At 27.1% G+C, this 26,233-nt stretch overlaps 1 protein-coding gene across 1 annotated transcript; it reads right to left on the reverse strand.

Moving 5' to 3' along the window:
• Nucleotides 1–5,674: 5,674 nt before the first annotated feature.
• LOC100147720 (uncharacterized) lies at nucleotides 5,675–7,503 on the reverse strand. The gene is made up of 4 exons (NM_001246882.1): nucleotides 7,314–7,503; nucleotides 6,798–6,927; nucleotides 6,519–6,663; nucleotides 5,675–6,055 (listed from the first exon to the last, which is right to left on the reverse strand). Exons 1-4 carry the CDS (start codon nucleotides 7,492–7,494, stop codon nucleotides 5,693–5,695), a joined length of 819 nt encoding a protein of 272 aa, NP_001233811.1. The 5' UTR covers nucleotides 7,495–7,503; the 3' UTR covers nucleotides 5,675–5,692.
• Nucleotides 7,504–26,233: the final 18,730 nt, after the last annotated feature.

The following is a 26,233-nucleotide window of genomic DNA, read 5'->3' on the forward strand; positions in this document are numbered from 1 at the left end:
TCCGCTCCTACCTACTGAGTTCATGATTAATTAAAGGAAAAAAGAACAAATATATTTTCGAACTATCGTAAATGGTAATGTAAATATCATCCATCATACTTTTGGGACATAGGTGCTCCAATCGTCCAAAAATTGGAGCATATATACCCTTTATACTAACATACATACACATGTCATAATCTTATCCACCAATTCGATATTTATCGACGGATAAGATTGTGTCACGTGTCCATATTTGATCTTCAGTTAGAGCGAAGGGTATATATGCTCAACTTTTTAAACGGAAGGGTCACCAATATCCCAAAAGCATGACGAAGGGTATCTGGATACCATTTACGATAGTTTGAGGGTATATTTATCTTTTTTTTCCCCTTAATTAAATGTACTTTGACCTTATATGAAAGTATGATTATCTAACATGTAGGGGTTGGATGAGCCTCGAACTCCCCTCTAGTTCCACTCCTACCTTGTGCATCTAAATTAATTAGGTCAATGTATTTTAGGTATCAAATTAAACTTTATAATAACAGATCATTCACATGAAGTCTTATCCTACCCCTTACTACACCTCCCACCATGACAATGAAATATCAATCTTTTTTTTTTAATATATAAAGCGTTTTATTATCTTTAATAGGCCCACCGATAATAGAGAGGTTCATCGTAAATTATACACATTTATACAACCTTATATGAAATCAGAGCTCGGAGCCTAAAGGGTATAAAATATTAACAAAAATTCCAAAACGGAATATAAAATTTTACATTAACTAAATCGGCAAAATCGCTGGAACAACAACGATTTACTCCACCGGAAAAAGTAAAATCACCTGCTACTGCAGCATCGAAATTAATTAGGTCAATGAAATTTTAAAAAAAAATTTAAAAAAAATTGAAGTCTTATCTTACCCCTTTGTACACTCCCACCTTATATGAGGTACTTAAAGCCATGACAATGAAATATGAACATTATTATAATTATTATTATTATCATTATCATGTATATATCGTATAATATAAAGTGACGTGAAGGACTTCAAAAGACTTTTTAGCTGATTCTGAACCACTGTCACAAGGAACTCTGGTCGGCATTTTTTTATATCTATACTTTGCTTCTCAAAAAGTTAGTGCCCCACTTTTTCTTCAAAAAAATTAAATTGACTAATATTTGTTTTTTTTGCCTGTCTTTTATACGATGTTTATAGTAAAGTTTCGATAATTTAAATATATGTCATATAACACACATTTAAGAAGAAAGCATTTCTTAATACGAATTTTTTTATACAGAATTTAAATTTAAAACTTCTGATTAAAATGAAGGAATCATATTCATCGTGAAAATTGAAACTTCTGATTAAAATGAAGAGATCATATTCATAGGTTGCTATTGAATTAATTTAATTATTGCATATGTTTCTTCTATATATCAAGTTTTAACTATGAGCCGCCCTTTTGCCTCTTAACTCCCACTTGGCAATTATTGAAAGGGCTTATGCCCCCTAATTATTTATAATCTTTGTCTTATGAGATCATGTCACATCCAAATAAATCACCTTATTATAGTTCTTAATTAATGTTTACCTTTGCATAAAGACATTAACCAAATGATTAAAATAAGTGTTCAATGAGTATCTATCTATTAGTTTGCTTGCTTATTATAGTTATATATATATATATACATGTTTGAATAATTCATGATTATCAGAATTTTAAACATATATTATTATCATTCACTAGTACTTTGTGAGTTGTGGCAATGGATTTAAACTTAGTACGTAGCCTAAATTTGTTTTGTAATCGACTTGACGATATCAGATGTTCATCTTGCGATATACAAATATATAATCAAAGCTTAGTCTGAATTACGTCCTGCATAATCACTTGATCAGAGACATTTCTTTTTACGTATAAGGAAGAGATATTCACTCGATTTCGAAAAACATTTTCTAATAATTATTGTCCACATACTAGCTCTAACGTATGACCTATGCATACGTTTGTAATTTTAAATCATGTATATGAGTCAGTATTAGGCATGCATGTCTCTTCCATTTGAAAAAAGATATTAGGGAAAACTATTAATTAGTAACATATTTGTAGAAAAATCTTGCTTAATTATAAGTTAAATTTTCAATGTAGTTGGAAGATAGTTGGAGAATCTCTTTGCTTAGTCTTCCTTTATGGATTTCCATATAATTTAGTTAATGATTAACAATATTATACATTTTTATATAAGGGTGTTAGGTAATGTCCCTTCCAATTATTAAGTGAGAAGTAGATAGAGATTTATTTGTCATATACGAGGCAATTTCACGAGGTATAATACATAAATTTGTTCTTTTAATTTGATTTCATATGGTATCTATGTCCCCCTACTTTGAACATGCACAAGTAGATACTTAAACTTGTATAAAATTAAACGCAATGCAGGACACAAAATTGTCATGTAGGACAAATGTGTCTGTTGTTCAATCTTACACAAGCTTAAATGTCTACTTGTGCACAACCAAAATTAGAGAACATAAATATTAGTTAAAATCAAATTAAATGACACATTTATGTATTATATCATACCAGAAATCTGAAATCCAGCAGCATAGTCAAAAATTTGTATAAAAGGATTTAAAAGAAAACTTAATATGACAATTATTAGGATTTGATATATATCCTATTTCACACATTATAATTTTTTTTATATAAATATTCAATCAAGTTTTTCACTTATCTTTTTAAGTTGGTATACATATATTCTATTGATTATACAAAAATTATACATCTATTATATATTCACTAGCTAATTTTACTTTAAACAGTTAAGTGATTAGTTATATACATTAATCTCTTCGTAATTTCTAAGTGAAAGATATTCAGTTGAACCCTTCTGTCTGTCTAGTTTCGTAAGTGGCCCCATAAAACAGATTTTTTTTCTTCTACATTTGAAAAAAAAAAATATATGAAGCAAGACCCTTTTGTTCTTTGAATCCATTGGACCACTTTCTTATATATTTTTTTCAAATGTTGTCCTTGTTATATGAAATTTCATTTTCTCCAATTTCACCTACCTATCTATCATGTAAATTCAGTAATTCTGTTAACTCTGCCCCTTCACAAATATACACCTAATTAATTTACTCTTTTTTTGTCTTGTGTGTTTGCTAGTAAGATTAGTAGCACCAATGTCACCAACCTCTTTGAAATGTGTCATGGAATGTATTTTGGGACTAGTCTATACAAAATCGATATATATTCCGTATAATCATATAAGTATTATCTGAAAAGAATAGGAGTAATTTTTTTTTTTACAATTCGTCGATTCAAGAAGAAGTATATAAAACAATTTTAAAAAAAATAAAGAAAGTGGAGATAACACTTAGTTAGTTACCTACTAAAAATTACAAAAGATAGTCTGACAAAACATTCAGATTATTATTTTTTGTTTGTCTATGTGTTTTTCTTCAAAGTTCTTCACCAACTATCCAAGGTTGAAGGACAAGTTTGGTCACCATTTTTTTTTTTTTTACATTAAGGGATCGTTTGATACAGTGTATTATATAATGTCAAAATAGAGTGTATTACTAATACTTGCATTAGCAATGCGTGTATTAGTTATATTTGTGTTAATTATACATAAATTATTTTTGTGCATTGTTTGGTTTGATGCATTAAAAATAGAAAGCATTGCATTAAAAAAATTATTTACAAAGTTAATACATGCATTATTTTTTTAATACACTCTATCGAACGAATGTATTATTTAATACATTCTACCAAACGAATAGTTCTTCTTTCTGCCTTCGAGGCTTCTTTCGTTGACTCTATTTACCTCCTTTATGGAATATTAGAAAGAAATATGAGTTTGTAACGACATTTTTATGAATATACACAAACTAATTTTATACTTTACTAGACCAAAGTTGTTGTACTATATTTTGAAACTTAAAAAATCACTCAATCTTATTAAAGTATCATAAAAGTCATTAAAATATGTTTTATTTAAAAAAATATTCAACTTTACTAAGTAAGCATAGTGAATCACTAGAAGTAAAACAAAGAAAACATTTCTTTTGACATCTAAAGTTGAGTCGCATTTTCGTTATAAAAAAAACATTTAGTAACTTTATGTTATATTTAAATAAAGTTGAGGTGAATATTGTGTGTAAAAAAATAATTTAATGTTTTTAACGTAATAAGACAAAAAATTATCGAGTGGCCATTAAATTACCCCTAATTATATGTGATCTTAGGACACGAATTTGACAATTTTTAAGTGGATTTTTCTTAATTATGTGAAGGAATTAGCATTAAACATGGTAGTGGATGTTTATATTTTCTGTAATAAAAAAATGAATTAAAAGGAAGTCTTTTTTGGGTTCCAAAAATGGATAGGCAAATAGGTGATCTAATTCTATAGGGGAAATGATAATTTACTCTTCATATAATTATATAATTTAAATTTTAATAGTTATTTTATTGAACTTGTGCACATTTAACTTTTAGTTACTTAAAATGTGTGATTTTGATCCTTGTAAGTTAATGATAATTAAATATCTGATAGAATTATTACTAAAATAGTTGAAATTTTAAAAATAAAGGTTAAAGGTTTTAAAGTCTACATCATTGATAGCCCTAAGGAGCCCGTCTATGTAAATTTGACATTAATTATTATTTTATCTGTCTCTAATTATCTGTTCATTTTTTTTTAATTGATCTTAATTATTTAATTATTATGACAAATCAAATAAGGATAATTTTTAACCTATTATATAATAATTAATTACTTTAAAAAAGATAAAACTTATAAAAATCTCAAGTTGTTAATTCATTCACTTCATAATTAATGAACCAAGAGCAGAGCAAAGAGAGAGGCAAATATGATCAATTTATATATTTAAAATAATCATTTTGGTTGTATATTTAAGAAATATAAAATATAATTCTGATTTTTGCATATCATTCTTCATTTTATTTTATTATATACATTTTGTAACAATCATTCTGTTAAATAATTAACTTCAAAGACAAAAATCACACATTTCAAATAATTAAGAGGTTAGATGTGCATAATTAAGTAACCCAAAAAAAACAAAAACTAGAATTATCTAATATTTACAGGGACTGAAATTGTTTTTTTACCTTTATATTATATCCTTATTCATGTGGTTGTTCAAATAAATCAAAAACTAAATTATCTAATATTACAAGGATTAAATTTATCTTTTTACCTTTATATTATATGCTTATTCATGTGGTTCTTCAAATAAATTAGTAATTTTTTCATATAATTTGTTATCCAATACGAATTTGCTTGACTAATTTAATTGTTGTGTGTTGTTTTCATCAAGAGAGTAATGGGGAAATACATTTTATATAGAAATATTTACATATTAAGATTTGAATTTAAAATATTTAACTTAAAAAGAACGAATTTTATTCATCTTATTATATTTTTTTGAGAGATTTTTTTTTGGAAGAGGGGGAAGGGTCCGCGAATAATAAAGTATTTTTTACTTTTTACAAAATTTTCCAATTTTAGTTGTTTTCATTTTGTGAGTCTTAGTCTTACTCCATAACAATAAATAAGATGAAGAAAATCGAAATTGAGCTGCTTATTCCGATTGAATACTACTAGAAAATTGAATTAGCAACTGAGAACGTTAAAAAAGATGATTAATATCGTTTTAACGACGATTAATTAATTAATTTTTCTTTTAAAAGTAGTAAAATTATTAAAACTACTAGTACTTTCTTCATGATCATCAGATTCTTCATTAGTAGTAGTCAAATCAGTGATTCCACTACTTGACGTTGAAGCTGCAACTCCATTCGAATTATTCCTCCCCATAAAATCGTAAAATATTATGGATGCCTTCTTCTTCAGTTCACTATTCGCGGAAGCCAATGCCTCAGAATCTCGAGAACTCATTTTGACTGAAACAACGGGCGAGTTTTTATCAATTTCTCTGTTTCTAACCTCATCATGTGTTGTCATGTTTTCCTCCTTATTTTTAGTATTGCCTCTTTTTTTCAAGAAAATTCGACAGATAACCCAATTTCCCTGCAATAGCAGATTCACATCGTTATCATCTCGTATAATTTATGTGACGATATTTAATTTAAAAAAAATTAAACAAAAAGACATTTAAAACTAGGGGAATTATGGGTCTGAAAGAATTTAGCTAAAAAAAATTAATTTAACAAACATTACATCCAAATAATTTTATACTACATATTCATGACAAAAAAAAAAATTGTCCAATGGGGAATTATTTGAAATACCTTTTTCCAAAAATTACATTTATAGGTTTATTCCTTTAAAACATATAAATTATACTTTTATTTTCACTTATAAAAAAATAAAAAAAAAGAATCAATTTTAAGATTCGAAGAGAAAATCTATTGGAGTTGGAATTAGTGGTTCAACTCGCTTTATATACTTAAGAATTTCTTACCTCATACGTATCTAAAGTAAATTCTTTCGATGCTAAAACTAAAAAAGTCAAATTCAACATAAATTTTACCTGAATTGGATGATAGTTAGATTCGAGATTGGCAAGACGATATTCGTGCATAATCCAATTGGTCCTACAGCCATGTGGAGATTTTCCTCTATAGAAGACAAGTGTTTTCTTCAATCCTATCAATTGTTGTTGTTGTTGTCGTCCCCTGCGCGAATTAAATCACTCGTTAAAGCTATATCGAACCAGAATCAAAATAATAAACTGATTGATTATGATTAAGTCGAAGTCTCGAATCTTTTATTATTCGTTCGAGAAAATTGATTGAACTTTATACCATACCTTAATATGATTTGCTTGTCAATTCCAGTAGCCTTCCAATATCCTGAATTTGTTGCTCTATTTGACCTATTCCCATTTGGATACTTCACTTCCTTAGTGCTAAAAAAATACTTTTCTTGCTCCATATCACCTAAATTCAAATTTAAAAAAAAAAATTAAATTAATTCGATTCGATTTAATTTTCGATATTTATATATTCCACTTATATAAAACACAGCACCCAACTCCTCTGTCTACCCTGCTCCAACCACTTTTTCTCAAAATCATAACTTCAATAATTACCCCCAAAAAAAAAGCAATCCTTTAATCGAGAATATTTTATTCCCTTCGTAAATTTAGCGCAAATTTAAAAATATATTTTTATAAAAATAACCTAATAATTTAATTTTACGATTCAAATTCATTTATATTGGTTATTATTTTTATCTAAGGCTCGAAAAAAGGAGAGGGCCTCTGACGGATGGCAAAAAGTGTGATGTAGACATTCTATCGTAACGGGAATTCCTATGAACCAACCTGGCAAATCCCAAGGATCAGATTTGTAAACTTCAACTTCAGGGATAATAGAAGCTGGCAAAGGAAAAGAGAAGACTTTACGCTTCAAGTATTGTACCACAAGTTCTTCATCGGTGGGACGAAATCGAAAACCTGGGGGTAATCTTAATACACCATTTTTCAAAAAATTAACCTTCTCCATAAATTTAATTTGAAGAGAAAAAAGAAATTCAAGTTGTTAATATTTTGTCATTTGAAGAAGAAGAGGAAAAGTGTGGTATTTATATAAGAGAAAGTGTGGATTTATTTTATAGTTAATAAAGAGAGGGATGTTGAAGAAAAGGGGGATTTTTTTATTTTTTTTTTTTAGAATTTTAGAATTTTGAAAGATAAGGAGAATAGAATATGGACGACTCATTTTGCGTAAAATAGACTCAATCTCATTTTCCTTTGACGTTTCTTTCTTTCCTTTTTTTTTTTTTAAGTTCTGACTCGGTGTTTGATATCTATATTGAAAGTTTGATTGATTTGAATTTGTAGTATGATTGAGGGGAAGCGGGATCTAATAAAGTCTTTATGTAGGCTTCGACCAAAGATTAAGGGGAAGCATGGTCTAATAGAGTCTTTATGTAGGTTTCGACCAAAGGCAGAACTAGGTGGGGGTTAACTAACTTTTTATATAGACGATGTATTTGTCAAAATTAAATAAACATATATACTTTCTCCGTTCACTTTTATTTATCATGTTGCGCTTTTCGAAAGTCAATTTGAGTAATTTTTAAAGTTAAGTTAGATTATATTAATTCGATATTATAAACAAAAAATTTAGATTATAAATTGTTTTACATATCAATATGATTAAAAAATACATTTGAAAAATATTAGTCAAAGTTTTTATAATTTAACTCTAAAAATAAAAATTATGATAAATAATAATGGACGAATGGAGTATATATTTACTAACTTATGAACCCCTTAAAAGAATTGAATCGCGGCTAAGTAGTAAGAAACACTAGTGTTGTAGGTTCAAACCCAACTATCGATAAAAGTTTTAGAATTCTCAAATTTCTAATCTTGACTTCGACTAATCTAAATTTATGATATAATAATGGAATTCTCGTCGCTTAAATCAGTTTACCACTCGTTTTTTTTTTCACTCCTAAAATATGTTCATTCATTTTTTAGCCATTAGCATATAATGTTGTATTTGTTGTGGACTTCAAGTGCTCAATTTCTTTTTCCAACTTCTAATTATGATTTAAAATTATCTTTTTTACTAGGGTTACAGAAAAAAATGAAACTTTTATTTTTCTAATAACGAGAGAAATGAGACATAAATCATAATAATAAGGAATTCAGATCTAAATTGAGATTAGTTGTTTGTGACATTTGTCTTCTAAGCATTTATTAATTATTAACTATTAATTTGTCCTAGTGTTAATTATAAATCATGTTTTATGTATATTTCAAGCATTTAAATTTATAGATTTTGGAATTCATACTAATGTTTGGATTTTTTCCCGAATATTATAACTATTTTCCGGAAACAGAAGAATAATAATTAATTGTTTTCTTTTTATTGTTTTTTTTGTTTTCTTCAAATTATATAACAATATCCAAATTTTTCATTTGTTTTAGTGAAGGTATATACATCAATTTAATTTATACGGTATAATTTAATTGAGTATAAAATTGAAAAAATAATAAATTGAAATCAAGCATAAACCTATCATGTGATTCTCTAACTATAAATATACACTTATCTAAGTAAAATAAAATAAAAATTGTTATAAATTGTATAAAATATAGTATTTTTGTAAATAAATAAATAGGGAAATGAGATGGAAGAGAAAGTATATTCTTTTTTCATATTCAGATTACAGAGAGTAAAAGTGAAAAAGTAAAAAAAATAAAATTAAAAGAGTAGAAATTGTGGTGAGAAATAAGTGGACGGTAGAAGGACACAAAAAGCTTAAATTAGGTAACTTTTGGACTAAAAAAGCAAGGATTTTTTTTATGTGAAAGAAAATAAAAATTACGCCACACATAAATAGTAAAAAGTGTATTAAACCTCTTCTTTCACTCGTTTTGATACGCTAATAAGGTAAGATATTTCATAATTAAATAGACGATAAAAATGAATATTATGCTTCATTGATCGTGTAAATTTTATCTCATACTTTCAAGTGAGATAAATTAGTTCATAAATTATAATTTCAAAACTATTTAATCACGTGTACTACATGTAATAATCTATAATCATACAAAAGATTATAACTTTACATTAAAATCATATAATTTTAAGTGTTTTGTTCGTCTTAAACTTGATGTCTGATCAAATACAACAATATAAATTAGGACGAAAGAAGTAATAAAAGTGTGGGTGCAAATTAGTGGACGGTGGAAGGACTTAAGATGCTTTAATTGGGAAACTTTTGGACCAAAAATGTAAAGAAAAGTTTGGTTAATGTGAATGAAATACAAAAATAGTAAAAAGAGTTTCGTGCTTCGTAAGGATGAAGTCATGTTATGTCACACGTAACAGCTGGATCTCACCAATGTACCCTTCTCCTTAATTACTTGTACTTAAAAGCATTCATATCCATTTAACTATTAATGTTTATATATTTCAATTATTTAGGAATCGTTGTTTGGTAGCTATTTAGAATTATGCTAGTATTACTGATGCAAATTTTAGTTATTTTATTTTTTTTGTCTTCCTTAAAATAATATATCAATTTTCTCGTAATTTGTATATGTATTAGTTATATATGACTAACTATTAAATGGTGTATAGATGAATCGTCAGACGGGCATTGATTTAGGGTTGAGAGTCGTGTTCCGGATTGGGACCCAAGTCCCAAATTAGTATAAGGAGTTGAATCTTAAATTTGAATTAGAATTCGAGTCTCAAGTCGGCTCTTAGATTGAGATCGATTGTTAGAGTCAGGGTCGAGGTCAAGGTCATGAATAAGGTCATAGGTCGAGACTAGGTTTCAAATATCGAATAGGGATAGGTCACCGACCAATGTCAGGATCGAGGTTAAGGGTTGGGTTCTAAATCTTGGTCGGGGACAATGTTGGGAGTTGGGTCTTAGGAATCGAGTCCTGGGTTAAAAGTGTGAGTTGGATTCTAAGTTGGGGTTAGAAATCAGAGTCAAGGGATGGGGTTAGGAGTCTAATCAAGGTCAGGAGTAGGTTTTAAGTCAGGATTCGAGAATTAAGTCTTATATCGAAATTCAGGTCTTGATTTTGGATCGGATTCATAATTGGAAGTCTAATCTTGTTTCTCATATCGAGGTTATATTTAAATCTCGAGTCAGGATCAAAAGTTTGAATCTAGCTATGAGGAATTCCTCATCTCATAGAGATATCGGATAGAAACCTATTTTGAAGAGGTCATGAGGTTGAAGGAAAGTTTTGACAAAATATTTTTCTTGATATATGTGTATATATAAATATATAAAAATATTTTTCCATACCAAACATGCCCTTAATAAGTGCACTTTTTAGAAGTTTCCACACGTTTACATATTTGAAGGGGAGTCTAGTTGGTGGATACTTATGGATTATTCATATTTTCTATGATGGATAATGTGTGATCCATGTTTAATGTAATTTTGAAATGATTGAATATCCAACCATTTAAAATATAATTGGATCGAATTGATACCAAAACTTCTAACCATTTTGTCACCCCTAATGTTACTTCATAGGTTACAGGTTTATCGATAAGAGTTATTTTATTTCGTACAAAATAAAAATAAAATATATGTATATTCTATTATTTTCTGATCGGCTATACAAGTTAAAAAAATGAATTTCTATGCCATTGGACCACTAAAATTTTGGTGTACTCAAAGTAGAGATGTTCAATTTATTCTAAAACTCACTTGATTTTATTAATTTCGAACTTTATATAATTTTTCTAAATAAAATATATTGATGTGAATTGTCTATTTTAAAATGGTTATGTTTGTCCCCTCCCTCAATCATGGTAAACAAATAAAAGCAAAGAACATACTTTGACATTGAAGAAGCTATATATATTGTAGAAATTCAAATTACAACTATTTGAACTAGTGGAGTCAAAAAGTCTAACAAATAATTAAGAAAATAATATATACTAAAATATTACACTGAAAATTCAAACTTGTAATTCAAAGTATATTTGAACTACCTTTGTTATTACATTAGAAGCTTCTCTTATGTGTTTTTTAATTAATTTATTTATTAGTTATATTACTTAGTTTAATACCAACCATACTTTTGTTGTTTATAGAATGAAGAGGGTGTAATTGTTGACGTCTAAGGAATCTCTAATAGGAAGCATAAACAATGTGAAATGTATTATCAAATATTTCATTGAAAAGTAAAGTTTTCATTTATCTTTAATAAAGAAACTTAGATTAAAGAAAATATATATAATTATACATTTTTTTACCTTAAATACTATTAATTCATTTATATTTGAAATAATTACATATTATCTTACTAATTAATAATTTTGTATGAAAGTTCAAGTTAGATACACCGCATCCTTAGATTTTAAGTCAAATACATATATTAACGATAATAGATTTATGTGTCTCTGATATTGAATATATATTTTGAATATTGTATATCTCGAACAAATTAAACTACACCTTATTTAATTCGCATATATCTAACTCCAACAGAAACATAGTAAATGTGGTAATTTCAAAAACTAAAGGTAAGGCACATAATTAGACACTAAAGTTATGTAACTTGTATCAATTGTTGTAGATTTAAATCTTGAAAATTGATTTGATAAAAAAAAATCATTTTGAACCCTTACATATAATAAGGCTTTTCGATATGAATTTGATCAGTTGAACTTAAAAGACGATATAAATTGCAATATTAGTGAAAATTAAAGTTTTCACTAAGAATATTCTAAATATAAAAACATATTCATATACAGTCAAGTTGATTCAACGTATACAAAATAAAAAAAATTGAAATTAATTATAAAATTTATCCGTAATACCTAGTTAATCCATCACTTAAAAACTCCTAGATGGTTGATTTTTTTTACGATCTGTCACTAATCCATAACTAAATAAAATTAACATGAAATTTTAATTGTTTAGCTACAGAATTTCGTCCATCGATAATTTCTAGTAGTCATACTATAATAACAACAACAACATACTCAGTATATATCACAAAAAAACCTGAAAAGAACGATATATATACAATCTTATTTCTACATTATAAAAATCATAAATAAACCGTTTTTAATAAACTCTCGACTCAAATAATTTTCCACTTTTAATATTTTTGAAAATGGATGCATGGATAAGCACAAGTTGTGCTAAATCTATAAAAGAAGAATTTGGTATGTATAAAAAGGAAAGTATAATAAAAGGAAAAAGACAAGACGTTTACGAAACATGTATTTACTAAAGGTAGCAAAATCGTGTCCAGCCATAGAGAAACAAAAAGTGGGAGCTTGTAGCAGCCACCAAACAACTAATTAATTGTTTCATTCATTTTAATTTATTTCATTGAGCCAAAAAAAGATACTTATCGTTTTTTTATTATACATCTGTCTCAATTTATGTGACATTTTTCATTTTTCTGTAGTCAGCAGTCAGTGGGAGAGCCACCATAGCTTTAGGGAGTCCTTTGACGGAAAATTATATTATTTTTGTATGATTAAACTAATTTTTAGGTATACATTGTAGATATCGAATCCCCTTCGGCTATTTCGTGTATCTATTTCTTCAGATTTTGAATCCTTTTATCGAAAATTCTAACTCCGCCTCTGCCAGCAGTTTAAGTTTGATCGGCAATTTATGCATGGAATTTTTAAATTTTATAAAATAAAATTTATATATTTATAAGTTACGTAAAAAGTACTACAAGTCATAATAATTTATAATATAATATATATAAAAAATCTATAAAGAAGTTATCATAAAAAATAGACTTATTTGAATTTTAAAATCTAAAAATTATCACATAAAATAAAATTTCGAAGAAAGTATTTGAATTTCATTATCATCTCCATCTTTATCTATTTATGTATATAGAAACAATTGATAAATATGGATTTAAAGGCAACAATGTGACGTATAGGTTTTTAATTCTAACTATATACTATATAAAAAATAAAAAAACATACCTATATAGTACACATTTACACGCATGTTTATTTCAAATATTTACAAAAATTGTGATGGAAGAATTCGTCACAAATTTGATTTTTTTTTAAAAAATAAAATTTCGGCCATCACATGTATATACACATATATATGCACCGTAATGTAAAAAAAAAAGTTAATTGAATTTATCATATTAAAAGAATTGAAACGAAATTCTTATTTTCGTCATAAATATAACTGTGCGTTATAAATTAAAGATTTATGATAAATCAATAAGTCTGTCAAGATTTATAACAAATCTTTATTTAGATGTAAATTTGTGATAATTACAAATTTATAACAGAATTGTGAGAGATTATTATGTCTATCACAATATCTTTTTCACATTGGTTAATTTTTATCATAAAATTGTCACAAATCCATTGAGAAGTCATGATGAACTTGTCACAAATTTGTAATTTTTCTTTTGGTAATGATATTAATGTATTAATTTCTTAGTTCGATTTTTCATGATTCTATTTAATTGAGTTTAAATTCAAAAAAGATATAAAAGCTTTAATTCTGGAAGACTTACACTCTTAAACATATTAAAATAATCATACAACTATAAAAACTTGTTAATAAGAGATAAAATAAGATTTTTATTTATTTAATATTTAAATATAATTTTTTAAAAAACAGATTAAAAGTATATATTACAAAAAAAAATATCATGTGGAATAAATTCTACATCCATTAACTTAAAATCATATATTATATATACATTATAGAAAAAAAAAAAGTTGAAAAGGAGTGTGGGATGCCCACCTCATTAATCTTTTTTCTTCATAATGACCCTTTTGAGTTGTCAAGAGTTGGAAATACCAAAAATTTAAATATATCAAATCAATTATTTTATTCTTATTTGGATATAATGAATCTTTTATTGTATTCAACTACCTATCAACTAATTCCATTATTTCTTAGTGCTCTTCACTTTCCCTCTTTTTCATTCATTAATTCATTATTACATAAATGATCAATATTAGGTTAATTAAATTCATTTGGGATACAAAATTATTAAAACAAAGCTTATAATAAAACCAACTACTACTATATATAGGGAATAAAATTTGGCTTATCTCTCCTACACCCACCCAACTCCTCCTCCACAAGCTCACCCGCATAGGCGGATTTAGAAAATAACACGTATTTTTAGAAATTTACTTATTATTATATATTACTTAAAATAAATTTGTAAAAATTTATGAACGATAAATCTTGAATCTGTTTTTAACTCATTGACATATAGTCTAAAAATCAATTAAACGAAACTAGAGAATTTTTTTTTTTTTATCAAACTCTACATATATTAAGAAATTCACGAATTATATTTTAAATATTAATCAATTACTAGCCTTTGAAACAATTTACAATTCAAAAACTCATAAAATAATATTGAAGATAATTATGCCCTAGCCTCTTTAATTTCAAAGTAGTGTGAAGTAATTGATCATAGTATTATTTTTTTTAATTATTATTTATGAAACTTTTACCAAAATTGCTTGAGACAATGAATTTAACTTGGGAAAGAAAAGGTAGGAGCTAAATATCTACTTATAGATTTAGTAAATCCAACAAAATTGAATGAAAGATGCGATTAAGATGTCTTCATAAAGGCATGGATATAAAAAGAGTAGTTAAACTTATACTAGCCATTTGTTGATCATGGATTGGCTTTAAATATTGTTTTTTCAAAATGATTTAACTAATATATGTTGACAGGATATATATTTTCTTATAAAAAAGTTGTTTGTATAACTTAACCTTTTATTAGTGAAGAATTTGTTTAAATATTTTCCTATTTTCTAGAAGTGTTTGTAATTAATTACATTTCTTGTTTAGGCTTTCTACTAGTATATTAGTACATGCACTCTACTTGTATAGATTCTTCCATACACACATTTATAATTAATGTGAATTTATATATGATATTAGAGTTTTACGTGTTTCTTTTAAAATTTAAGTATTATTTTTCTATAATTCTTCTTTTATTGTTATGTTAAAAATTCTAAAAATCGAAGACAGAAACGTCATCGGTATAATTATATATTCAATTGATCTGCATCCATTTTGAAATTGATATTTCCTCAAATCATAGTCAATCTACTAGTACTAGTACATGCACTCTATTTGTATAGATACTTCATATGCATAATGATAATTAATGTGAATTTATACATGATATCAGAGTTTTAGATGTCTCCTTCAAAATACTGGTATTGTCTTCTTCTAATTCTTCTTCCGTTATGTCAAGAACACTAGGAGGCGGAAATAGAAACTCCACCTCCATAATTATACGTCCAATTAGTATGCATTCATTTTAGAGTCAATCTTTTCTCAAATCAAAGTCAATCTTCTAGTACTAGTACATGCACTCTACTTGTATAGATACTTCCATATACACGATGATAATTAATGTGAATTTATACATGACATCAGAACTTTAGGTGTTTTCTTTAAAATTCAAGTATTACCTTTTTTTATAATTCTTATTCCGTTGTTATTTCAAAAACTATAAAGATCGAAAACAGAAATGCCATCGCTAAAATTATATGTCTAATTGGTCTGCGTCCATTTCAGAGTCAATCTTTCCTCAAATTATAGTCAATCTAAGTTTTAGTACATGCACTCTACTTGTACAGATACATCATATGCACAATGATAATTAATGTGAATTTTTACACGATATCAGAGCTTTAGGTGTCTTCTTCAAAATTTTAGTATTGTCTTCTTCTTCCGTTATGTTAAAAGCCCTAGGAGCCAGAGATAGAAACTCCACCGCCATAATTTTATGTCCAATTGGTCTGCGTCCATTTTAAAAGTCAATCTTTTCTTAAATTATTATTGTAGAAAATAACTGCAACACGAGACAATTAACTCGTTATAACTTGTAACTTATATTTGTTACGTCCAAACTTCTAATAAATAATTAAGAAATACTTTACGATAATCTTTGATGGTCACTAAATATTTTAAAAATTAGATATATATGGTCCTACATGCCATAAAAATGATGGGGTACCCAATGCCCACATTTGAATAAGAAGGGTAGCTTGAAGTGATGTTCCATTAGGAGAATTTTCCCAAAATCTTCATTTGTCTCACTATTATTACTCACAATGCCAAGTTTAGGAGATATCGTCAAGTTTCGTCTCACTTAAAATTGAAATCTTTTTTGATTGCAACAATTATTTTTTCATACAAATAAAAATGTTGGTCCACTAATAGGATATAATAATAATAATAGTAACATTAGTAAATTAAAATTTGAAAAAATATTTTCTTTTCTTGTCCAAAAAAGTTAACAAAAAAATTTATATGAAGCTCCCTTATGTTTGCAATTAACTCAATCTATATACAACTAATTTTGTTTGTTTTAGTTTGATATGTCTTATTCACTCATTAATTTCAATTAAAAGTGATAAGGTCATTTCTTGTCACTTTTAAATAAGTGTACAAGTCTGTCAGATGCCTACACTATGGTGAATTACCAAAAAAATAGTATAGATAGTTTGTATATACGAATACGAATTCAAAAATTGAAGTTCATGTAATTCTCAAACGACTTTAAATTAATTTTATATTATGATAATTAGATTTACTATAAAATGTTTATAAATATCTAAAAAATATATATAAAATCTAGATAAATATTATTAAATTTATATAAATACGTAATTAGGTTTTAGATCTATGCGCACCTCAGATTATTGCGGGATTGTTTTGGGTGGGGTTGGGGGTGTGATAATTTGACAAGGAATTAAGCTAGCCTCATATATTGACAATTGAAGAAGATCGATTGCGTAGGGAGAAGGCAACTTAAGACTAATTTACGTTTCAAAAAATAATAAATTGATAACCATTTAAATCAAATTTAATTACAAAAAAAAAAACAAAAAAACAAGAGATCGATTATTGAATCTTTAGTATAATGTTTTTATATATATATATATATAGGATTCTAATCCCACTAAAGGCATTAACTTTATTTTTCTTCCCATTATATGTTAGATTAAGATTATCCACTCAAATATTTTTAAAGACTAAAGAATATCAACAAGTAAAAAAAAATGTATACCAACAACAAGATATTCCCACAACTCCACAAGCAAATGACCTCATCACCTCCTTTTTTCTTTCTTTCTATTTAGTATCCGATATTTATTTTCGACTTTAAGTAATCTAAATTTATATTAAAAAATTTTACTTTGAAAATAAATCAAATTTATTAAAACATAATTACATAATTTCTCTGATTAAAAAAGAATGATCATATTTCTTTTTTAGTCTGTTTCAAAAAAATGACTCATTTTCTTTTTTAACAACACTTGAAATGTTTAAGATCACAGATTAAATAACGTTTTGATTCATTTGACATAACATTAATTTAAAACCACAAAATTAAAAAATCTTTTTTCTTTTCTTAAACTCTATTTTAAGTTAAACTAAATTATTTTTTAAAAAAACAAAGAAGGTATCGTTTATCGACTATCGTAATCTTTATTAATGTTTAATTAAACTCATGACTAGATAAATTAAAAAGCTAAAATATTTATTATAAATTTGATTATTTATCTTTTAAATTTTGAATCCGAATCCGAATCTGAATAGAAAAGGGGAAAGTCCTTTATAAGGTGAATTGCGGCTATGTTTTTTTTTTTTTTTTAATTTTTTGATTTTTTACTATGTTGCTTTTTAGTGTTATTGTGGTTAAGAGTCAAAGTAGGAGTTTGCGTGTGGATTTTGAAGTGTGTACATTTTCAAGGAAGAAAAACAAAAAATCAAGAAACGTGATACTTTTATTTGCAATTATTATTTTTTTCTTATTTTTTTCTTATTGTTGGAATATATGTTGTCTACTCCAACATGTCTCCTTGCAACTTGTAGACAATGACATACTTCTCCCCACAACACATCCTCTTTTCGTCTATTCAGATACGAATTCAGAATTTATAATTTTTTTATAAGAATTTCAAATAAATATCGATTTATATATCAATATCGATATGCATCTTTATCAAAGTTTCCTTTGATTGTGCCCCTCTTAGGCATAATTCACAATCTTTTGGGTCCCAATAAATATACTTACACTCGAATCTTTCTCAAAAGATTAATGTCGATTGACAATTTATTTCTTAGCCCACTGATTAATTTTCTTACGCCTTTTTATATATTTATATTTATGTGAAATAACATGTGATGGATAAACGATGAAATTTATAGCTATAATGATAGTTAATGAAGAGGAGTATACGATGAGTTGACAACTTTTATAAGACAAATAAGTAAAATATAATCCAATAAGTAGAGTTGAGAAATGGAAAAGCTACCAATAATTAAGAAAAATTATCACAAGTGTAAAAGCAAAAATGATGTTGAAAAAGAAATAAGGTTTTATATTATTTCACTTATTTGTGCTCAATTTCCATCATTATTTTTGTTAGTTCGATTTCAACTTTCTTGTACAATGTGTTAATCGTTTTATTTATTAGACTTTTATAAAGTTGATTTATTGTGGTGGATTTAGAAATTTTTGTGATTAGGCTTAATATTTGAACTTGGAATGTTAAAGATCAAAATATTGAACCTTCTAAATCACTAAATCAAATGTTCAAATAAATTTAAAATTTATATACGTACATTAGGGAAACAATCTTATATACATATAAAATATATTTTTTTCGAGAAAGTTCAGGTAAACACACTCCAGACCTCGAGATCCGTTCCTACTTGTTTGATCAACTTATCAAATCTTTTTATTTGAAAAATAACAAGTTAGGAAATATACAATTTATGCATGATTAATTAATTTTAGAAAAAACTTTGACAATATTAGACCGATAATTTATTCTTAGTCAGTTCTCTAAGTACTTTTGGAGAAAAATTACGTTTTTGCTACTATCCGAAAGTGTTATCCTTTTTTTATAATAGCTTGATCAAATGTTCAAATAAATTTAAAATTTATATACGTACATTAGGGAAACAATCTTATATACATATAAAATATATTTTTTTCGAGAAAGTTCAGGTAAACACACTCCAGACCTCGAGATCCGTTCCTGCTTGTTTGATCAACTTATCAAATCTTTTTATTTGAAAAATAACAAGTTAGGAAATATACAATTTATGCATGATTAATTAATTTTAGAAAAAACTTTGACAATATTAGACCGATAATTTATTCTTAGTCAGTTCTCTAAGTACTTTTGGAGAAAAATTACGTTTTTGCTACTATCCGAAAGTGTTATCCTTTTTTATAATAGCTTGATCAAATACGTTTAGCTTAAAATAAATATTAATTTTTTTAAAAAAGTTTATTTTTAGCTTCACAAAAGTTTTATTTATTTATTTTTTGCTCTTCCATACCATAATTGAGTGTCTATGTGGTATACCTTAATTAAAATTACATCTATATTGGAATAAAATAAACAATTTTATTTTTATACATTTGCGTATAGAACATACTTATTGAACTAGCTATATGTAATCTTATAATGCCAGTCCACTCTCTCATACTATATATTATAAATAAATTTTATATGCTTAAGTAAACTAATATAATTTGTTAAAGAGACTTCTAGAAGAGGGTATATAAATTCAAAAATGGTAATGAAACTCAACGTTGACCATAGAGTTCTCTTAATTATTTTTTTTTTATATTGGAAAAAAATATAATACTTTGCCCTTTGAAATTATATCATGATTTATGGAACATTAGAAGTTACTTCTCTTCTTTCTAAAGATAATTAATTTCACACTGTCAACTCTTCAAGAGTTGAAGATAAATATCTAATGTTTGACAAATAAAATAATTTTTAATGAATTAATAATAAGATTAATTAATATAATTGGTAGCTTTCTTCATTTATAGGTAACGTACCAAAAAAATTGAGAACATTATATTATGAGACGTAACAAAATTTAGGTGTTTTGAGTATTAAAATGGAGAATAGATTTCTTGCAAGAATATTTATTCATTATAAAAGTTTGACGTCACACTTTCACAAGTGCATATTTGTATATATCCACCAGTGTACGTTCACATAGAAGAAAAAAATGGCAACTCTAATATGGTTTTATGAAAAATTAAATATATATATATATATATAGACGATTCGAAGAGAGTAGAGTGTATGCAGATCTTATTTCTATTTTAAAAGTAGAAAACATATTTCTGATAAATAAAAATGATAATACTACTTGAATTTGATGAACTTTTTTTGTTGTTAAAACGAATTTGATTGTATCTATTTAATAATGTAATTCAGAATATGACTGTCTCACTGTTCACTCGATTTTTGAGTCGTAATTATTGTGGAGGATAGATGATTGAGTGGCTTAAGGCGTTAGGCATAACATTAAAATTGCTATGTAAGCTTTTGTTTAGGGAGAGTTTGAGTTCCTTTCTTTCTTGTACTTTGCTTGTAAATTGACTAATTTTACCAACAATAAGGACTCAACACAACAATGGATAACAAGTACACCCTTTTTTGATTAAAAGATATGAATTTCTAATTCTTGATTATTGTGATACATAAAGTAGAATATTAAAAAATAATCAATATCGAAACAAGTAAATTTCACATATAGCAAACATAAAAATTATATTTGTATATTATAGCTATACTTTGTATAATTGCACTTCATAACAAATATAAATATGTATATTTCGCTATATATATACTAAGAAACCAGTTGTATAATTCTCTATACATAACAAAAGAAAATAGTTATATATAAAAGTTCAATTGTATAATTTATGTATGTATAAAACTAGAAAGAGAGAAAGACAAAAGAAAATTGGGCAGAGAATATTTATATTGTATAATTATAAGTGTATATGACCGAGATATATGTATTTGTATGTGTATATACACTTTTTCCTCGCTTTATACAAACAAAAATGCAATTTAAATATTTTGTTTCTGTTTGTATAAGCGAGAGAGGCGAGGGCAATGATCGGAGATCTGAGAGAGGGGAATGAAAATATATGTATATATACAATTTTCTCTCGCTTTATACAAACACATTTTATACATTGTATAAAAGTGAGAGAGGCGAGTGAGAGAGAGAGAGAGAAGAGCGAGAGTTTGAGGGAGAGAGACGACTGACAAACAGTTTACTACAGGACACAATTAAATCAAAATGTGATTATAATATTTAATTTGATTTGTTAGTTTGCCATTATATACAATTTTCCTTTGAAATTATCTTACTATTTTATCTAGTTGAGACAGGCTTACTAGCCCATTGCTGAAGATAAATGTGGGCCTCATGGTCAAGTCCAACCAAATAGAATTACATGTATATCACCCTTGTTTTTCTCACCAAATAGCACGTTTTGAGGCCATTGTTTATATTTGGGACATATACAAAGATATACTAAATAATCTCATATCTATAATAATAACGCGGCGCCTAATAATACCTCAGAGTACTATAGCAACAAATTTTACATAATATATACACTCTTAATAATTGTATTAGTGTTCTTCCTTATTCACGTGTATATAATGTGTATAGAACTTATCCACATGACAATAATAAGATATACACAAGAGAAACATATGGAATATACAAATATACAATTGTGATACACAGATATACACCACTAAACTAAGATGCGAGATAAGTCGAACCCAATAACCTTGATACAAATATTATATTTGTTTTAAAATTTAATTCAATAATTTTAAAGAGATAAAATCTTAAATATTTAGGGGTCGTTTGGTAGGCCGCATTAAAAGAAATAGTTCATGTATTATGTAAGATATTATTTAGCACTATGATTGGTAGGAATTCGTGTCTTTGTATAACGAATTCATGGTATTATAGAATGTATTGCTAATATCTTCCATTTGGAGGTATTAGTAATACATAGAATATAATACCATCTATGTAAAAACAAAAATGTTCTTCGAATCATTTTAATAATTTTGTTTATTTCCTTGATTTTATGGTTTATGTTTTATATTTGTACTAGTAAATTTAATTAAATAAATTAGATTATAAATTATGTAGAAAAAAATTTCCAATTGATTATCAACTCAAATAAAACAATAGATGAAATATTTTAAGCATTTGATTAGATGCTAACTTAGAAAACTATGGATCACACATTTTCTTTTTCTTTTTAAGTGATGCACTTATATTCTAGAAATTCTAAATCTGTCTCTAACTAAATCCTCACATATCATTGCGAGGTATATAAGTTGCTTTTGAAATACATAATTCCACAAGTAAAATATGAAAGTATAGATAAACCTTATTCCTACAAGAGGTTGACTTTGCAAGAAGGAGAGTTTGGTTTAATATAACCTCTTGCTGACTTCAAAGAGCATTGCTAACAAGTCCAAAACCCCCTAAAATGTCATGAGGCTTCTCATAGTTTGGACCATCACTTTTTTGAATCAAAACTTGTCTTAAAAAAAATCTTCAAATATAAAATTTAGAGCCGTCAAAATGGGCTAGACATGTTGGGACGGCTCGGCACGGCATAACCTGTGATTTAATAGGGTTGAATTAAGATTTCTGAAGTTCATTAAAGGAAAGAGATTTTTTAGCCCAGTCTGAAAAAGTAGATTATATGTGGGGCTTTTTCAATATGGGTAGGGCCAACTCATTGGCTAAAAAATAAAAGTACAAACATGAAAATATTCAAACATTTGTAGCTACTCGAAAATAGTTGCACGGTATTTCTCAAACGGATAATATCTTTTTTTGTACATTTAAATACTCTACGTATTTCTTTATTTTTTTATTTTTTTTTAACACACAAGTCACAACTAAGAATAGTGATCATTGGGGTGAAATTCGAATAAGTCTGTCATTGATGAAATTTAATTTGAGTTTTTCATATCAGAATCATTTTCATCTGGACATGAAAATCCTATGAGAGATACACAAGTGACACATGTGAAATATACCAATATACAATGGTGATACATAGATATACATAGGACATACACCACTAGACCAAGACGTGGATTAAGTCGAACCAAAATGTCCTTGATACAAACATTATATTTGTTTTAAGAACGTTAATTTAGTAATTTAAAAGATAAAATCTTAAATTCTTATACTTTAAATAGTACATATGAAACCATTTTATTCTTTCTTTAAAAACTCCTTTCCAAATATGCATTTAAAACATAAACTTCTGGTCTAACTTTTCAAGTCCAAAATCATTAATGCATAAGAAGTCTCATGTAAAAATCTTTATACACCTGACTTTTATAAACACTTAGGGTTCATCACTATGACTTTAGGGCGTGAAGACGAACTTAATCCATCACTATGAGTAACCTAACATACATGGAAGAACAAAGTTCTAGACGAAACCGAAAGAACACTTGAAAATCCTAATTTCTCCTCTCGGATCCTTGTTTTGAAACTTTGAAGCATTAATGAGTGTAATATGATCGATTAATACCGTTTAGAATTTTATTTAGGTATAAGAATATCGAGGGTATAAACTTAGAAGGGTTTGGGAAAGAAAAAGATGTAAAGAACCTTTCACGGGGCCATCTATGGTTCATGATTTTATCTACGGGCGGTAGATCTCACCCGTGGAATTCATATTGAAATTCTAAGGCTCAAAACTTCATTCTACGGGCCAAAATATGACATGTAGAAGTTTCTATAAATTGTGAATTGGTATGTAAGAATTAAACCCAAAGTTTTAACTCTCGATACTTTTTCTACGAGTGAACAATACGGATCATAGAAACTTCTACGACCTATAGAAGTCATTTGTAGGCCATTGACTCAGAAAATGATGTTGTGTCAATCATGATCTTTTACTTCAAACTTGAAATGAAACTTGAAATGAGGGAAACTTAATAGCGTTGGAATTGAAAATGACTCATTTACCTTTAATTTGATAGTTCATTAATCATCTGATTCATTATGTGTCGAGAGATATTACTTTTTGAAGTTGACCTACATAGAATCTCATATCAAAACTTAATCAATAAAATATAAATGATGAAATAATTTACAAATAAAATATAATAATTTCAGAAATAGGGCATGAGGAAGATAAAGGTATGTGCAACACCACTAATTAAAAGTAGGATTTGTTTTTTGCTAATTGGTTATCAGCTCAAATAAAACAACAAATGAAATAATTTAATTGGTTTACTCTATTAAAATATTTATTAGACAACCCATTTCAGGTAGTAATATTTTCAGAAGACCATCATTTAAAAATGCATATGTAGACAAATTTACCAGCTAACACGTGAACCTATGATTTTTTCCCCGTAAAATTAGATATTTTATGTGTATATTTTCTAAATTTGGTATAATATTTTTTGTTGACACTCACTTATAGTAAGGCTAAATAATGGTGCAATTTGTTGGATGTTGAGTTACTTACTTAGAAAACTAGGGATTGATTCTCAATTAATACATGTTCTCCTTCTCTTTTTCAGTGATGCACTCATATTCTAAAAATCTTAGATTTGCCTCTAACTAACCCCCACGTACCATTGTGAGGTATAAAAGTTATTTTTGAAATATGCAATTCCACAACTAGAATCTGAAAAAGATATTTTATGTATATATTTTTTTAAATTTGGTATAATATTTTATGTTGACACTTGTTTATAATATAAAGCTAAATAATGGTGCAATTGGTCGATTGTTGAGTTACTTTGAAAACTAGGGATCAATCCCCACTTATACATGTTTTCCTTTTTCTTTTATCAATGATTTTCACATTCTAGAAGTTCCAGATTTGCCTCTTACTAAACCCTCACATAATATCATTATGATATAAAAGTTTGTTTTTATAATACGTACAAAGTCTATTACTAAACACATGCGAAAATACTATATACGCAACGAAAATGATATATTTAGTAAAACGGAAAAGTTGATGAGAACATGAAAGAAATCTAAATACCCCTTCATAATCCATTGTCCCACATCGACTATAAAGCCCAAACAAGGCAACTTTATAACCTCTCAACTTAATAACAAGTGTGCCGAGCTTGGCAACGCGAGCTTGTAACTCAAGTGAGGGCATTAAGGTGATGCGGACAAACTAATAAAAGTAGACTTTAAAGTTTCTAATGGGTATATTATGGATCAAGCACTAATACTGGGCATCTGTGGTGACCCTTCTTAATAGAAGTGAGGCGTCTACAAAGATATTTGTGGGCATCAGGTGTGTCCCTCTTTAAAAGAGGTTGACTTTGCAAATAGAAGAGAGGCGTCTACAAAGATATTTGTGGGCATCAGGTGTGTCCCTCTTTAAAAGAGGTTGACTTTGCAAGAAGAGAAGAGTCTGGTTTATAACCTTTACTGACTTCACAGAGCAGGGCTCATCCCTCTTGCATGATTATATCAACAGACCAGTTTGCTAACAAGTCCAAAACCCTAAAAGTGACATGAGGCTTCTTCTCATAGTTTGGACCATCACCTTTTTTTTTTTTTTTTTTTTTATATCAAAAGTTGTTTTAAAATTTAGAGTAAAAAGAGCTAGGCATTTAATAGGATTGGACTAATATTTTCGAAGTTCATTGAAAAAAAGATATTTTTAGAATGGACCAAATTAGCTGGGTGAATCATGGGACTTGAGATCAAAAGTTATTTTAAAATCTAGAGTAAACAAGAGCTAGGCATTTAACACGATTGGACTAATATTTTCGAAGTTCATTAAAAAAAGATAATTTTAGAATGGATCGAATTAGCTCGGTGAATCATGGGATTTGAGCAATTTGGATAGGGTTGATTCATGGGCGGAATAAAAAAGAGTGATAA

The sequence above is a fragment of the Solanum lycopersicum genome, chromosome 1 (assembly GCF_036512215.1).
Source record: "Solanum lycopersicum chromosome 1, SLM_r2.1".
Taxonomy (NCBI): domain Eukaryota; kingdom Viridiplantae; phylum Streptophyta; class Magnoliopsida; order Solanales; family Solanaceae; genus Solanum; species Solanum lycopersicum.

Excerpts from the sequence above, each read along its gene's own strand:
- LOC100147720 (NM_001246882.1), bottom strand. The coding sequence starts at position 7,494 with ATGGAGAAGGTTAATTTTTTGAAAAATGGTGTATTAAGATTACCCCCA. Across the intron at positions 6,928-7,313 it reads TGATCCTTGGGATTTGCCAG|GTGATATGGAGCAAGAAAAG; the intron begins GTTGGTTCATAG and ends ATTTGAATTTAG. Across the intron at positions 6,056-6,518 it reads CTAACTATCATCCAATTCAG|GGAAATTGGGTTATCTGTCG; the intron begins GTAAAATTTATG and ends CTGCTATTGCAG.